Source organism: Mobula birostris, chromosome 14 (assembly GCF_030028105.1).
Source record: "Mobula birostris isolate sMobBir1 chromosome 14, sMobBir1.hap1, whole genome shotgun sequence".
NCBI classification, from domain to species: domain Eukaryota; kingdom Metazoa; phylum Chordata; class Chondrichthyes; order Myliobatiformes; family Myliobatidae; genus Mobula; species Mobula birostris.
Genome location: NC_092383.1, coordinates 75,801,034 through 75,818,741, shown reverse-complemented (window position 1 = coordinate 75,818,741; position 17,708 = coordinate 75,801,034). Strand labels below are relative to the sequence as shown.

General features: G+C 39.8%; 1 protein-coding gene across 1 annotated transcript in view; it reads right to left on the bottom strand.

Annotated features, from left to right (window-relative positions):
* The window catches only part of srgap2 (SLIT-ROBO Rho GTPase activating protein 2), a 194,186-nt gene extending 181,436 nt beyond the window's left edge, over positions 1-12,750 (bottom strand). Inside the window, exon 1 of the mRNA XM_072278689.1 lies at positions 11,383-12,750. Coding sequence (XP_072134790.1) covers positions 11,383-11,449 — 67 coding nt within the window. The 5' untranslated portion in view covers positions 11,450-12,750. The remainder of the gene's footprint in view (positions 1-11,382) is intronic.
* Positions 12,751-17,708: the final 4,958 nt, after the last annotated feature.

Sequence of the window (17,708 nt, the reverse complement as noted above, 5' to 3'; positions counted from 1 at the left end):
TGTTCTGATTGCAGGTCTGACCCTTGGAGAATTACAAATATGTCCCAATATGTAAATGTAAAGTGCTTGAGAGACACTTTGATTTTTCCCAAGCATGCCTGGATGCCAAATATGCATTTACATAGCTTCCCTCTATTCCTTCCAAACCATGTCATGCATAATGCCATGTGGGAGGGAGGATAGGGTAGTGATTATAAAATAAGGATGAGATTTAACAGGACATTCTACCTATGAAGTTGATTTAGTAAAGGGATCGAGCATTCTAACTTGCTGCATCACCGTCTGGTGTGGCTGGGAATGGCGAGAGGGGAGACTACACAGGATTGAAATAAGCTGCAAAATAAAATTAGTCAGCTCCATCATGGGCACTAGCCACTGTAGTATCCAGGATATCTTCAAGGAGCGATGTCTCAAAAAGGCAGCATCCATCAGTAAGGACTCCCATCACCCAAGACATGTCCTATTTTCATTACTGCCATCAGGAAGGAGGTACAGAAGCCTGAATACACACACTCAACGAACAGGAACAGCTTCTTCCCCTCTGCCATTAAACCTGATTCTGATAATCTTAAACTAATGTCTTAACATAAATTTTTTTTAAACAGTCATTTAAATCAAATTCATCAGCTCATTAATCTCTAACTGGAGTGAAGCAAAACCCATTTGCAGGTAGATAATTGCACATCTGATTGTTTTTGATGTACTGCACATCTCTAATGTCAACCTCTGCCCCACCCACCTTCTCACTATGATTCTTGATTAAATTCTACCAATTGAACTATTTGTGTAAACAGCAAATAAAATGTAGCCTGTGTAGTTCATAAAAGCAACATACAAGCCCCACTTTCTATCATCAGGGAGCAAATGGAAATGATAATGTAATGCAAATATTGAGCTTTAAAACAGAGAACCACTAAGGCAGGGGATACCAACCTGGCATCCACAGACCCTCTTGCTTAATGGCATTGGTTCATAGCATAAAAACAGATGGGAACCTCTGTACTAAAGTACTGACCACTGCCAGGAAAAGAAAATTGAAGCAATGGCAGTTTGGAACTAACAAGAACTGAGGGTTTTGGTGTGGGGAGATATTTCTGAATGTGCCCATATGATATGAACTGGGAAGTGACAAGACTAACCATGAAGGTTTTTGAACTATAAAGGGTATCACAGCTCAATCCAAATCCACTTCTCCTCTGCATTCTAGCTTTTCCAACTGAGATATCTAAGTTACGACTTCAGGACAAGTACAGGCACTTTCTTAAAAACTCTTCATCTGGCTGTGAATGAACTACTTCTCACCACCAAAATAAGTCCCAGAACATCTTACATTTTGCTTAAGTTGTCATGAGGTTGAACACACTGCCCGACAGTGTGGTCTTCACCATTTACTCTGCTGTTCATTATGTTCAACTGGCAAAAGAAAATGGCGGAATTGTCATCTTCATTTCCAAGCATAAAATCGTGTTGTGACCTGCAGGTTCTTTTGGACTTACAAATACTTCATGTTTTTGGTTTGAATGCAATAAATTTTATTAGGAGCTGGTTAAGAACTATTGGACTCTGATCTCTTTAATCTCAGCCCTCAAGTATGAGGCAGCAGTTCTCCAAAAACCATTGCCTATAGAATAAGACCAGGCTGAAAGAACTAAATCTTAATCTGCACCAGGTAAACAGTTCCTAGAAGGGCAACAGTTGAGATGAAACAACAGGATAAAAATTACTTTGGGATGGGAAGGAGAGGGAATTGCAGAAATCTGTCAGTGTTCCAACTTTGGATTATGAGATACCTCCCACATGTGGAGACTTTGGATGAGAACAGATTTGATTTTTGGCATTGCCATATGGACACGGCCCTAAAGACAGCAGTGTAGTATTGCAGTGACAATCATGAGTCACCCATCTCAGTAACTCTCAACAACTGGCTGCTTTCAGAGTTGTGCTTATATATTACCAACTTGCACAAATTCCATAACTCGCAATAGTGAGTTCTTCACTAAAACTTCTGAGGTGTTGGGTCCTTATGTTAAATATTAAATGTACTGTAGTGCCTGTCACATGGAATAGTTTTACCCTCAAATTTAAAAAAAAATGTTGATAAAGCTGTTAAGTTCAATTGTTGCTTAAAAAATTTATGCCAAACCAATAAATCCATATCTTCCACACAAGGTCATAAAAATCAAAGTAATACCAGTTTCAAAAATAGCTTTACGTCTCAAGGTGAGCCGTCAGCATCTCAACCAAACTTGCTGCCTGTACCTCTGAGCGCATCCCATCTGTGAGAGTAATGGGCTTAAGCTTGGTATGACTTAACTACCTGAAGAGATGGAATATTCTAAATGATTAAAAAAAGATAGGGCTAAGGAATTGGACAAACAACACAGTAACAGAGGCTTGCTACCATTATAGCAATCAGAAACAGTCGCATAAATTGGGACATTTGGAGAAGACACACGGATTTCTAATTCCCATTTCAATTACAAGTGACAGCAACTGATCTGGAGCGCAACAGAACAGGAACCAGAAATAAATCATTAGACTCAATTAGCTTCTAATCCTCTATGATTTGACTGAAATCTCAGATGATTTAAAATACAGGACAGGTTTAGCAAGTGCGTTTTCAGACCATGGACCATTGTATCACAAGTACAGTACTACATTTAACAAAACATATTTAACAAAAGAAAAATCAAATGGGGAAGTTAGAGAAAGCAAAACTTGCAAGAACAAAGACTTAGAAATATATAATGCCTTTCACAAGCTCAGGACAGCAATCACGCTTTGTTCCTCTGATGTAGTATGTTTGAATTGTAACTAATGTTATAATGTAGAAAGCACAACAATCAATTTGCCCTGTGGCATGATCCAATAAGAACAATGGAATAGAGATTCTTTAAATTGATTTTAGATGGTGCTGAGAAATGGCTAATGTCTCATGTCTCAAAGGACATCAGGGATTCTCCACGACTTCTTTCAATGCGATCTTTTCCACTCACCTACAGGAACAAATAGTGTCTTGATTTCTTCTTGCAAATCCCAAAGATAACAATCCTTAGAGTGCATCATTCCCTTGGTACTGTGGGAGGTCTAATATCAGCAATATTTCTTATTCAATTACTTGGCTAAACATCAAGCAGGTTAAAGACCCAAGCTATAATTGATAATGGCATTCCCACCACAGTTAGATAGTATATGCATCTGAGAATTAGTGCTATGATATAGCAAATGTGTGTCTTGGTCCATTGTATAACAGGATACTTTGATCATCTTTCAAGAAGACCTATTCTTTGTACAAATCCTATGTTTAGAAAGGATTGAGTACAGTGCAACCAATTAGAAAAAAGCAGCATCCTTATACATAGATGTTTTAATCATGAGCCAGTTTCTGCTGTGTTGCGTTTATTTGATTTTGAAAGGCCAATTCTATTAATTTAGTTCTGATATAAGGATTGCCTTTCCAGAATGGCAATCAGCATCAGGAAACAGAGTGCAAAGCTAAATGGAGGGATAATCTCAAATGGGAAACAGTGGAAACTATGATAGGTCTCTGCCTCCCAAAGTGAGGGAAGGAAGAACAAATCTATTGTTCCTGTCACTGAGCTCTAGTCCATGATTCATACCGGAAAGTGCATGCAGATGTCCTAGAGAACTAGACTATACAGAATGAGGCATCCCATTGACCATAGTTTAGTTCAAATTTGAAGACTAATCACTTGGGTGACTTAACAGACTGACTGACAGTTTATGAAACCGTATGAATCAGAAGACAAAGGGGCAGAAAACATTGTCAGCATGCACCAATTCAAGAGGGATGATGGGAAGAAGGATTAAAATTGGAATTGATTTATTATTGTCACACAGAGGCATGTACCGAGGTATATATTGTTCACACAGATCAAATTATTGTACAGTGCATTGAGGTGGAAAAAGTTAAAACAATATCAATGCAAAATAAAGTGCAGAACACAAACACGAGAAAATCTAACACACACAAAATGCTGGAGAAACTCAGCAGGCCAGGCAGCATCTGTGAAAAAGAGTAAACAGTCGACGGTTCGGGCTGAGACCCTTCATCAGGACGGAGGTGATGGGCATGCAAGAAGGTAAGGTGAGAAGGGAAAACAGGAATGATGAAGTAGAGGGGCATTACCAGAAGTTCAAGATGTCAATGTTCATGCCATCAGGCCAGACGGATTACAAGGTGTTGCTCCTCCAACCCAAGTGTGGCCTCATCGCAGCAGAAAAGGAGGCCATGGACTGTGTTGCAGAATCAAGTGAAACAGTGACTGAGAAAAGTGCAATACTGTACCAGTAAACAATAAGGTGAAAGACCATTACGTGGCAGATTGTGAGGACAAGTATCCTTGTTATTGTACTAGGGAGCTAATTAATAGTCTTATAACAGTGTGGTAGAAGCTGTCCTTAGCCGGTTAGTATGTGATTCAGGCTATTCTATCTTCTGCTCAATAGGAGAGAGGAGAAGAAAGAATGACCAGGGTGGATGAGGTCTTTATGATTGAGATTGACTATAATCCAGACTACATTTAGTCATAACTGGCTTTCATTTTTTTTCTGAAGTGAGAAAACTGTACCTAAATTAAAGAAACACTTCTTTCCTTTTTAGTCATGTTTACACTCACTGAGCCAATATATTTCAATATCAAGGATGGATTTGAAGCACTGAGCTTCAAGTAAACCTAGAATAGGAAGAATATAACCAGTGTTAGATTAAAGCTTTAGCAGCACCCAATGATGAAGACTGTTATTTCCAAGTTTGGAAAAGAGCTCTCCTTCTCTATCTCTCTACTTCCCAGCAAACTAAACCTTACTGATTAAGCTTAAGGATGCAGTGCCAATTGGTACTAAATTAACACTTTTTCTTGCCAGACAGGAATTGGGTCAAGACAACAGGATGCAAAGAAGAGAGGAATAACACTCATTTGAATCTAAAATGACTTCAAACTTTGGGTGAAAGTCTCACCCACAATTCTGAAGCATCCTTTAACAATCATTAAAATTGGCTAACGCAAGGTCAAAATATTACAAAATAAATTTAAAAGTCATATCTAGTAAGGAAGAATAGGCAGATAACAATCTATGCCTGTTAATTCAAAGTTAGGCTAAAAGTGAAAGCACTTGTATCATTCGATAATTGAATTGTTACCGAATAAAATGACTAGAGAAGCTTTCAGCAGTTACACCAAGTCCAAAATTAAATTTTAGCATATATTTAAGTATAGTATATTATTTGGAAATGCATGAGTTTACTGCAGACAGCAATTATCCCTGCAGTTTAACTTAAACACAAGGTTGTGAGTATAAATATTAAGCCAACATTTATCTGCTGCCTTTACCTTTGTGTACACACAAACCAACTTAACAATAAAAAAAAAGCAAATAAAAGATTTGACAAGGCTTGAATTACTGGGGTCTCAACTGAAATTTTTTCTCCGATCCTGAACTAGCCTCAGGCTACTCAGAATACAACTCCTGGAAACTAGGCGTTTAGCAGTTCAGGTGCAAGGACATACTTCCAAGTCAAACTTGCAAGCTGGGAAGGTGGGTGCTCTAGAAGAAAATGGTTGCATAAAATGGTTTAATGAACATCAGTTAGAAAAACAAAATTCAATTCTCAGTAAAATCCGTTGTCTGCTTTATTATGGGTCTCCCTCCTTGACTGTGGACACAGAACCAAAGAAATACGCCTTTAGTCCACTGTACGCCTGCTGATCAAAGTGGGTACATTTAGGCTCCTTTCACTTTGCACCTCTTGATGTGAAACCTTTTAGATTACAAATCCCCAAAGGTACCTCTTTGGGTACCACAATAACATAGCCATTAGCACAACGCTATTACAGCTCGGGACGTCAGAGTTCAGAGTTCAACACAGGCGTTCCCTATATGCCCTCCCCATGGAATTGTGTGGGTTTTCTCGGGTGCTCCGGTTTCCTCACACAGTCCAAAGACATACCAGGTAGGTTAATTAGTCATTGTAAATTGTCCCATGATTAGCTTAGGGTGAAATTGGGGATTTTTTTTCCCCATAAAAAATCTTTATTACAAGTTCAGTGTTATATATACAAAACAGTGACTAACACAATTACTTCACTACAAATAGACAGTATACATTAAACCAAAATGTTTCCATCTCTATCAATGATGACAACTATTCCCCCCCCCCCAAACCCCCGTAGAGCCCAACGGTCCCGGAACACCTCTAAGGTCGCTGTGGACTCCATGTGTTCCTTCTCCATATTTACCTGGGCACGAATATACCCCCCTAAGCATTGCCAGGCAGTCTACCCCGGCAAATCCTCTCGCCACCCATTTCCAAGACCCATGGATGGCTGTTTTCGCCAGCCCCAGGAGCAAGTTGACAAGAACATCCTCATCCCTCCACCCCCCCCCCCGCCTTACTGGATGACCGTAGATAAATAGGGTGGGGCTAAAATGCAGCCAGAAGCCGAGAAGCAGTCCATGCAGATACGCAAAAAGGGGCTGCAGCCTCACACACTCCATGTATATGTGGTACACGGTCTCCTCCAGCCTGCAGAAGTGACATGCGGCTGGGAGATCTGTGTACAAACTAAAGAATTTATTACAAGGCACTGCTCTATGCAGCAGCCTCCACCCCAGATCCCCAAGGTGCATGGGAAGAACTCCCTCGTAAAGGGACTTCCATTGGAGACCTCCCTCATCCCCAGGTGGAAAATTGAGGACGTTGGGGTTGCTGGGCGGTGCAAAGAGGCAGAAGGACGTATTCTGCGCTTATCTCCAATTAAATAATATAATGAGTGTTTTTACCTCCACCATATTTTCACTGCTCTTTGGGAGCCTTTTTTCTTCATCCTGCCTCTAGTTCTTCTACCAGTTAGTTTAAATCTATGTCTCCTAGTCCCAGATCCCCAAGAAAAATAGATACCTCCTTTTCACCCTTACTAAAGTTCTCATAATTCTGTACATCTCAATTAAATTTTTCCTTGGCTTCCTTCATTCTAAAAACAATCTCAGCCCAATCAATCTCATAATTATAAATCCCCATCCTCATAAATCTTCTCTGTACTTTCAACCATTATCACATCCTTCCTGCAATGTGGTGCAACAAGTATACACAGTCCATCAGCTGTAGCATAACTGATGTTTATACAACTTCAAGCACAGTCTCCCTCTAGTTATATCCTTTGCCTTGGCTTACAAAAGCTAGTAGCAGTTGAAACTCTCCAGTCCAACACCCTAGGGATCTGACTGGTGCCAGACCACAGAAAATGCCGGAACATAGAAAATGTCCACTGATCACCTTCCTCTGAAGCAGAACTTTTCTTTCGAGTACAGTCTACTTTAGACTGAGTTACGCAGAAGTTCAAATAATCTGAAGTTTCACCAAATTGGGAATATCGTCATCTGAAATAGCAAACGTTGCACTTGTAGGTTAATGAGTTAATAGAGATTTTGGTTAATTTTAGATCCTAGTTTATCTTAGCTAGAATTAGTTAAATCTGTACAAATATATACTATAGATTCAAAACATGCTAGACCACTGTAATTGCTGGACCATAGAATACAAGACCACAGGTAGAAACACTCAGAGTTGCAACCTGCATCTCCCATGCATTCCTAACCATTTTATCTAACCACTTTGCTAATCTCCTGTGGATATGTACTTCAATCTCTCTGTTTCTCGACATTTCTTTGTATCTTACTATTTACCACACATTCTCATGCCTTGTTTGTTCTTCCTAGAGGTACAATCTTGTACTTCCCTGCTTTGTATTTGGTTTGCTAGTGATGTCATCCTGCATCCTCATTATTAACTATGTCATGATTTGGACATTTTGACAATTTTTCAAGCAGAATTTAAGTTGGTCATTAATATATATAATCATTAATATATAATCACAAAAAGCAAGCAAACTAGCACAATTCAATGCAAAATCTCACTACATACAGCTTTCTGTCACTGAAAAGCATCAGGTTCCTATTATCCTTCATTTTCAACATTTAATCAAACACCATTTTCTCTTGTGTACAATGAACTTCTACTTTCTTAATCAATCTGCTACATTAACCATTAACACTTGCTAAAATTCATGTAAACCACATCTAACGCCCACCCCTCCCCTGACAAAAATAATCATTAGTAAAAACCATTATTTCTTTAACAAATCCATACTGATTGGCCCAACTTTCCGTGTCCCTCCAAATGCTAAATTATGCCTTTGCTCAGAATCTTTCCCATTAATATGTCCTCCACTGACATTAGACCATTTACAATTAGTCTGTAGTTTTTGTGTACTCCTTTTTGCTAAAAAGCACAAGTTCTGTAATGGCCATCTTTTAATTTCCCAACAGCATAAGGGGAGCCAAAGAGGATTGTAAAACAATAATCATTCCCCTTGCTATTTCATCTACTGCTTTCATTAAAAGGTTGGGAATACAAATTTTTAAAAAAATCTAACATGCTCTTTGACATCCATGGAGATATATATTTGAGAATGTCTCTCTTTTCTTAAATTGAATATAGTTGGTGAAAACCCTCGACGTCTTATCATTGAACAGCTTCTACCACTGTGATACTGATTTCATCTTAAAGCAGCCATTTCCAAGTCCTTAACAGACTTTAACACCAGTTTAAAACTGTTAGTCCTGATCTAAGTTCATCTTTTCTATATTTATAATAAATCTAATAGTTATGAACATTGTCTTCAAATTGCTCCCTTACAGTTCTTTCAGTTTTCATTTTCAAGTGTCATAAATTATCCATACCAGTCCAGAATACTTAATCATAACAATAATCCTCAATGTCTTACAAAAAGCAGCAAACACTATTAAAACATATATAATGTAATGCACGGTCTTTTACATTACATTATAATGAAGCTACCACATGTTTAGATGGATATCTCTACTGTTCCCTGCCCAGCAAAATTGCTGACATCTGAAAAAATTGTAATTCAATGCAAATTTTAAAAAAAATAGCTTTATTGTTCAACTTTTTGCAAAACGTGGCTCTGTCAAGGTCAGTAATTAAACCCTTTGGCACTGTGGCTATTTGCCCTATTGTGCTTATGTCAGCTTTTTATAAAAAAGCCATGCAGTTTGCTTCACTTGCTTCTCTTTGTGTCTAGACATCCTGTAATTTTCTCTCCATTTATTTATCCAATCACCATTAGCACAAATAATGTGCTGGGGTAAGAAGGTGAAGTGATGAATGAATGTGGATTTGGAAGATCTCTTTCATTTCATTTCTTTGGCCTCAGAAATCCTGTGCAGTTCCCACCCAAGTTAAATCAGCAATCTACAGTTCTCAGCTTAATCCCTCTTTTGCTAAAACAGTTAAACCTTGAGTTTGACTCCCAACTACTTAAACAGGGCACTGTAAGTAGCAGGAAGATACTCAGAGCTCATGATGTTTTTGGCTTATTAAAAACTAAGCTATATCCCTCCACCCATCTGTTCACTAATGCTCTTCAGGGAAACAAATTTGTCTTTCTACTCACTCTGGTCTAAAATTGCAAGCCTACCAATGAGATTATCTCGCTTCAAGGCCAATAAAGAATGGACAACTAATTTTTTAAAAGTACAGACACTCAGGGATCTCTAGAACTTGGCTCTCTTTCCTGGGAATTTGGGTGCAGATCCCAAGATGATAATACTGCCCAATCCATAATAGAGAAAATTAAAATGATTACAAGTTACAATTATTGTGGATTTAATTGAAAGACTTGTAGCAGTGTTCAATGTATGGTACAACCATGGCTGAAAACAGATTAGGATATAGAGAATAAAATTCATCTGAATTTATGATAGTGTGTCATTACTGGATTGAGGGATTGTGTCTCCACGCCCAATGTCTTGGGGGTAACCCAAATAATTTTGTTAAGGAGCAAAGTCCAAAGGGAAGGGGGTAGGTAGGGAGGGAATGAGGTGGAGGATGACAGGTAAAATTGGTTCAACACTGTCATCCTTTGAATGCACTTTTGATGGCCTTTATGTTTTGATCTTAAGTATGCACAGCATTTTGGTGCATCTTTTTCTGGAGTATGTAATGCGTCAGGGATTTTTTTGGAAAGCCATCTGTAAACCGGAGGCGGAGATTGGGATTATTCAGGATTTTAAATCTGTACAACGTTCTGTTCTGACAAGAATTTCATATGTAATCCTTTGTCTCAGAGAATGGAGAACCGTGCATTCACATATCTGGTCCTGTTCTGTGCCCTCCTCCTTACGTTGCTTTGAGACATACATTGCCTGTGCCTCCCCCCGCCCCCACACTAGCCTTCTCAAGCAAGTTGGAGGGGAAAATGGTGCATGAATAAGTACTTTAAAAAAATCAGCAGCACATTTTACCCATCACGTTTTCCTATCATCTCCAAATGTAGTGGAGTTTTAAACTGACTACTTTGAGCTATAGTTTGGTTTGTGCCTCTGCCCAAGGGCAATTTTACCCCAGATTCTTGTTGTCCAAAAATTAATCAACTATGGTTCCCACCACCCTTGCCTCATCAGCATCACCTTCCCAATGCTTCACCATATATGCATTTTTTTAAAGCAGAAGATCAGACACTGAGTTTTGAAAGGCTGCATCATTAGCATAGCAAGGTATGACCATGCCTTGTCCAGGATCTGTTGGCACATTCCAGCAGGAGTCACTGGTGAGCCATCAGGGAGGAAATGTAGCTGGTAAGGGGGTGGGCAATGCTCTGGGACTTGCTGCAATATCACACCTGTTGCCTTGAATGAAGACAACACTGATTGAGGACCATAGCCAACACTTTATGCAAGCTTCTGTACTATCTATTCCTTGAGGATACCAGACATTTTTGGGATAAAAATCTGAATTCAGAGATGTCCCGTGGATCGTTGCAAGTTGGTCGTCTTGTTTGCTGAGAAAACGCCTTCTTCTTGGTCGTAGCCCATCATTGAAGTAACTTGACCCTTCACCCCTTTGCTGCAGGACCCAACTATCTGTCTCCCCCTCCCCCCCCATACCCCTACAAATAGGATTTCCACCACATCAAAAATCTAGACACAGTTGTCCTTGTAATGCAAAAAAAATCTCAAATTGATTGCAAGATTTTAAAAAACTGTTACTAATAATTACAGAATTGTCTACATGCCTGAGAAATCAGACACAGAAACTGCAAACGTACCATGAAAGCTGTCCAAAAGCGTATTCAGAATGCTGTCGAATACTAACAAATATTATTCCAATATTAATTTCCTTGATTATTTCACAATAATATACTAGCAACCGGGTGGGCAGCAGCAACCCATCGAATGCATGGTTAACCCTGTAACAACCTAGACTGCCAATATTTTTTTCATACAGCAGAACTCTGCTCTACACACAATGCTAGAGAAAAAAAATGGGCATCAACCTACCCTTGACTTGTGTTTCGTACTCGGTAATAATTTCCTTGTCCTTCTTGAATTTAGCAGGCGATGTCATGACTGTTCGTGTAGAAACGTTTTATTCTTCCGCTAAAAGAAATTGCAGCCGCAGTAAGCTAATCTTGTTGCTGGCGATTTTCCCCCCTCTTTCAATCAGTCCAGAAGAATGAGAACGTTCGGATGGAAATGGAAACCACGCAATCAAGACGGAAACTGACCATGAAGAGAAAAGGCTATCATATATGTATAATAGAGAGGGAGAGAGAAACACTGCAGCAAATCCCCTCAGAGAACGGTAGGTCCTTCAAACAAGGAGGAGGCGGAGGAGGAGGGGAATGAATGGGTTCGAAAATAATTAAAAAGCTTTCAGATGGTGGAAATAACAGGAAGAGATAGGGAGCAGTGTGTGAAAAATGTAAGGCTGTGCGTCTTTGTATCCAAGCTCAGCATGCTGCAATCCTAAACCAGGCGAATTCCACCACACTCGATGCGGATTCACAAAATTAGATTTTATATCGCTTTTAGAAAAAAAAACAAGGCGTTGTTGGTCAAGTCGTAATAACCAGAGCCTTTTTTTAAAAAAAAATTAAATACTCTTTCAGGGAAGCGGAGATGTCTTTGAAATAATTTATCGTTTTTCTTCTTAAAGGTTGATATGATCCAGAATGTGATCAAACTACCGGGTTAGGACAAGGAACCCTGAAATGTCAGTTTTTCCAGTGATTTCCACCTCCGCTCCCCCACCCCGCCTTCAGTAACGGGGGGGTTGAACTCTATCCAAGATTAAACGAGATTAAGAGGGGTGGCAAGTCACCTAATGTATCTTCTTCCTCCTCTAAAAATGTTAAAATCTTTTCAAGTAGAATAGAATCCTCAGTATTATAGACCTTGTTAGGGGGGAAATATCTTCCGCGATTGATGGAAAGGCAAAAATCCAAGTAATTAAACAAAGTTTACAAAAAGACAAGTAATAATGAACAAAAAGTTTTCCGGAGTTTAAATCGCTGTTTCTGGATTCATTTCAAATTCACATCGTAGAAAAATCCATCCAACCCTTTCCGGTCCCTGCAAACTTCCACAAAACTGACATTTTTTTTGTCCAAGTCCAGAAACTTTTTTTTCAAATTTTCTTCTTATTTCCCTTCCTTTCCTCCCTTGTTTACTCGAATACACAATTTCCTTTGTGCAAATCCTCCCGCCTGTTCCGCCGACTTCAGATATACACTTTGCTTCTCATTCCACGTTCGTCCAGCTAACTCAGATTCCCGCAGAGGTTTAAAGTTGCTGGAATTTTTTCTCTGCAGTCTACTCAACGAGGAGCTCCAAACTCAGACAAGAGGAACCTCCCTTCGCCCATCCATGATGAGAGCAGCTATTTAACTGAGAGAAAAAAAAGCTTGTTAGGAAACGAGGAGCGCTTCCTTCTGTCTCGGAGTGGGACTGTAGGAATGCATACGAAACCAAAAAGATGAAAAAAAATTCTAGCCTTCTCAAAAAGGAAATGCAGCGACACAAAGCATTAAATAACAATCAAAATAAAAATACCTTGAGATCGTGTTGTACTATTTTTAGCCGGACAATTACCACGTACTTCTAGTCGACCTTAATGTTTGTAAATTAGATAATTCAGAACTTCTCCAGTTCTAACTTCCACAGGTCTTATTCCACGACCCTTGCGTTCTCCGATTTACATGTGTTGGTTAAGCAATGTCATTTGTTTTGATATTTTTTACAAATCTCAATTACCTTAATCTTGTACAGATCGAAATCTGACCTTGCACTTCAATAAATCTAATCACTCTATCTTCAGTAGCCAAGCTTTTATCTACCAGGGCGCGAAATTCGAGATACCCCCACATCTTCACTGTGTTCTCTAAGATATGCATTAAAACCTACCCATTTGGCCAGTCTTTTGATCATTTACCCTAATAATTCATATAGAGTCATACAGCACAGAAACATGTCCTTTGGCCCATCTAGTCCATGCTGAACCATTTAACTGCCTACTCCCATTGATCTGCACCAGGACTATAGCCCTCCATATCCCTACTGTCCATATACCTATCCAAACTTCACTTAAACATTGAAATTGAGCTCACATGCACCACTTGTGATGGCAGTTCACCCCACACACTCACAACCCCCGGAGTGAAGAAGTTTCCCCTCATGCTCCTCTTAAACATTTCACTTGTAACCCATGACCTCTGGTTGTAGTCCCACACAATCTCAGTGGAAAAAGTCTGTCAGCATTTACCCTAGCTATATTCCTCGTAATTATAGATAGCTCTACCAAATCTCCTTCAATCCTTCATGTTCTAACGAATAAAGTCCTAACCTATACAGTCTTCCCTTATAACTTAGGTCCTCCAGACCCGGCAACATCCTGTAAGTTTTCTCTGTACTCTTTCAATCATACTTACATCTTTTCTGTAGGTAGGTGACCAAAACCACACACAATACTCCAAACTAGGCCTCGGTAATGTTTTATACAATTTCAACATAGTATCCCTTCTCCTGTACTCAATACTTTAATTTTTGAAGGTCATGTGCTGAAAGCTTTCTTTATGACCCTATCTACCTGTGACAGCATTTCAACGAATTATGGACTTGTATTCACATGTAATTGTACTGATAATTTTAGAGCTGTGAAGAGCTTTAGATTGTTTTATTATATCAATATGTTTTGTAAGTGAAAGCTTCTGTTTCCCATGGATACTTACAATGAATTTTTCTTGGCCTCCCTCCTTTGAATTTTAAGAAAAATGAGCAAACTGTACATTTGCTCCATCCTTCAACATATCATCATCCTACAAAATAAATTTTAGATGGGAAAATCTGTTGATTAATCTATATCTGGCACATAATTACCTAACATTAGTCCCAAAGGATAGAATTCCCAAATTGGGTGCTAGGGTAGAGGCCTAGGTGTGTGTATATATATATATGTGAATTAACCCTTGCACGCAAGAGGACGTTAATAAAATAGTTAAAGAGAACATATAGGATCCTAACTTGTAAATGGAAGAATAGAATTCAACAGCAAGGAAGTCATGTTGATCTTTCAAAAAAAATACTGGTTTAGCCATACCAGGAACATTGTGTCATCGTAACATAGTGTGCCAAGGAAGGATAGGAAAGCCTTTGATAGCACACGTAAGCTAGTCAGCAGACTGGTTCACTGTTCAGTGAGTTCAGTCATATGGATGGCTGAAGACCCTGTAATTATTCTCCTTGGAAGGTTGAGAAGAGCTTTAATGGATGCATCCAAAATTATGAAGGATTGTGACAAAGTACTTAGAGTGAAATACTTCAGCTGGTGGAAGAATTGTGAAACAGAGGGTAAAGAACTAAACGAAACATGAGATTTTTTTTGGTTTCTTTAGGATGACTAAGAATTTAAAATGGAATACCTTATTTAATATTGAAGCAGATTTAATTGTGGCTCTCAAAAAGTACTTAATATTAAAAGAATATTTCTGTATGGTATTCACGAGGGAGAAGGAGAGGTCAGAGAGCAATACTCTGATATTCTGGAGCACATCTACATTTGGAAGGAAGAAATGCTAGAAATTTTGCAGTACATTAAGGTGGAATGTACGCTGGGCCAAATGGGATCTGTCCTAGGCTCCTAAGGGAAGCAAAGGAGGAGAAATCTGTGGCTCTGATGAAGATTTTTGCAAGTTCAGTAGCCACAAGTAAGATATCAGAAACCTGGAGGACAGCTAATGTTCAATCGCTTATTCAAAAATGGCAGAAGGAAAAATAGACAATAAACAATAGACAATAGGTGCAGGAGTAGGCCATTCGGCCCTCCGAGCCAGCACCACCATTCACTGTGATCATAGCTGATCATTCACAATCAGTATCCAGTTCCTGCCTTATCCCCATAACCTTTGATTCCGCTATGTTTAAGAGCTCTGTCCATCTCTTTTTTGAAAGCATCCAGAGACTTGACCTCCACAGCCTTCTGGGGTAGAGCATTCCGTATATCCACCACTCTCTGGGTGAAAAAGTTTTTCCTCAACTCTGTTCTAAATGGCCTACCCCTTATTCTTAAACAGTGGCCTCTGGTTCTGGACTCACCCATCAGCGGGAACATGTTTCCTGCCTCCAGCGTGTCCAATCCCTTAATAATCTTATATGTTTCAATAAGATCCCCTCTCAGCCTTCTAAATTCCAGAGTATACAAGCCCAGTCGCTCCAATCTTTCCACATATGACAGTCCCGCCATCCCGGGAATTAACCTTGTGAACCTACGCTGCACTCCCTCAATACCAAGAATGTCCTTCCTCAAATTTGGAGACCAAAACTGCACACAGTACTCCAAGTGTGGTCTCACCAGGGCCCTGTACAGCTGCAGAAGGACCTCTTTGCTCTTATACTCAATTTTCCTTGTTATGAAGGCCAGCATGCCATTAGCTTTCTTCACTGCCTGCTGTACTTGCATGCTTGCTTTCAGTGACTGATGTACAAGAACACCTAGATCTCATTGTGCTTCCTCTTTTCCTAACTTGACTCCATTTAGATAATAATCTGCCTTCTCGTTCTTACCACCAAAGTGGATAACCTCACATTTATCCACATTAAACTGCATCTGCCCACTCACCCAGCCTGTCCAAGTCACCCTGCATTCTCACAACATCCTCCTCACATTTCACACTGCCACCCAGCTTTGTGTCATCAGCAAATTTGCTAATGTTACTTTTAATTCCCTCATCTAAATCATTAATATATATTGTAAACAGCTGCAGCCCCAACACTGAACCCTGCGGTACCCCACTGGTCACCGCCTGCCACTCCAAAAGGGACCCGTTAATTGCTACTCTTTGTTTTCTGTCAGCCAGCCAATTTTCAATCCATGTCAGTACTCTGCCCCCAATACCATGTGCCCTAATTTTGCCCACTAATCTCCTATGTGGGACTTTATCAAAGGCTTTCTGAAAGTCCAGGTACACTACATCCACTGGCTCTCTCTTGTCCATTTTCATAGTTACATCCTCAAAAAATTCCAGAAGATTAGTCAAGCATGATTTCCCCTTCGTAAATCCATGCTGACTCGGACCGATCCTGTTACTACTCTCCAGATGTGTCGTAATTTCATCTTTTATAATTGACTCCAGCATCTTTCCCACCACCAACGTCAGGCTAACCGGTCTATAATTCCCTGTTTTCTCTCTTCCCCCTTCTTGAAGAGAGGGACAACATTAGGCGCCCTCCAATCCACAGGAACTGATCCTGAATCTAGAGAACATTGGAAGATGATTACCAATGCATCCACAATTTCTAAAGCCACCTCCTTAAGTACCCTGGGATGCAGACCATCAGGTCCTGGGGACTTATCAGCCTTCAGACCCAACAGCCTATCCAACACCATTTCCTGCCTAATATAAATTTCCTTCAATTCATCCATTACCCTAGGTCCTTTGGCCACTATTACATCTGGGAGATTGTTTCCGTCTTCCCTAGTGAAGACAGATCCAAAGTACCTGTTCAACTCGTCTGCCATTTCCTTGCTCCCCATAATAAATTCACCCGCTTCTGTCTTCAAGGGCCAAATTTTGGTCTTAACTATTTTTTTCCTTTTCACATACCTAAAGAAGCTTTTACTATCCTCCTTTATATTCTTGGCTAGTTTACCTTCGTACCTCATTTTTTCTCCACGTATTGCCTTTTTAGTTACCTTCTGTTGCTCTTTAAAAGTTTCCCAATCCTCCTGCTTCCCACTCGCCTTTGCTATGTTATACTTCTCTTTTATTTTTATACTGTCCATTACTTCCCTTGTCAGCCACGGCCTCCCCTTATTCCCCTTAGGATCTTTCTTCCTCTTTGGAATGAACTGATCCTGCACCTTCTGCATTATTCCCAGAAACACTTGCCATTGCTGTTCCACTGTCATCCCTGCTGGGGTATTGTTCCATTGAACTTTGGCCAGCTCCTCCCTCATAGCACCATAGTTCCCTTTGTTCAACTGTAACACTGACACTTCCGAATTTTCCCTTCTCCCTCTCAAATTGTAGAGGGAAAAGTCCTGGAAAACACAGGCCAGTGAGCCTTCCATCAGTGGTGGGGAAGTTGTTGAAGATCTGAAAGGGCCGGACTTTATTTCACTTGAAAGAGCAGGGATTGATTAGGAGTGAATATGATTTTGTGCAGGGGTGATTATATAATATATCAATAAAAAATGTCCCCAGCAGTGATCCCTGCAGTACAGGAAGGTGGCATTCATCATAAAGGACCCTCACCAGCCAGGATATGCCCTCTTCTCATTACTACCATCAGGGAAGAAAGGTTCAGGAGCCTGAAGAGCCATACTCACC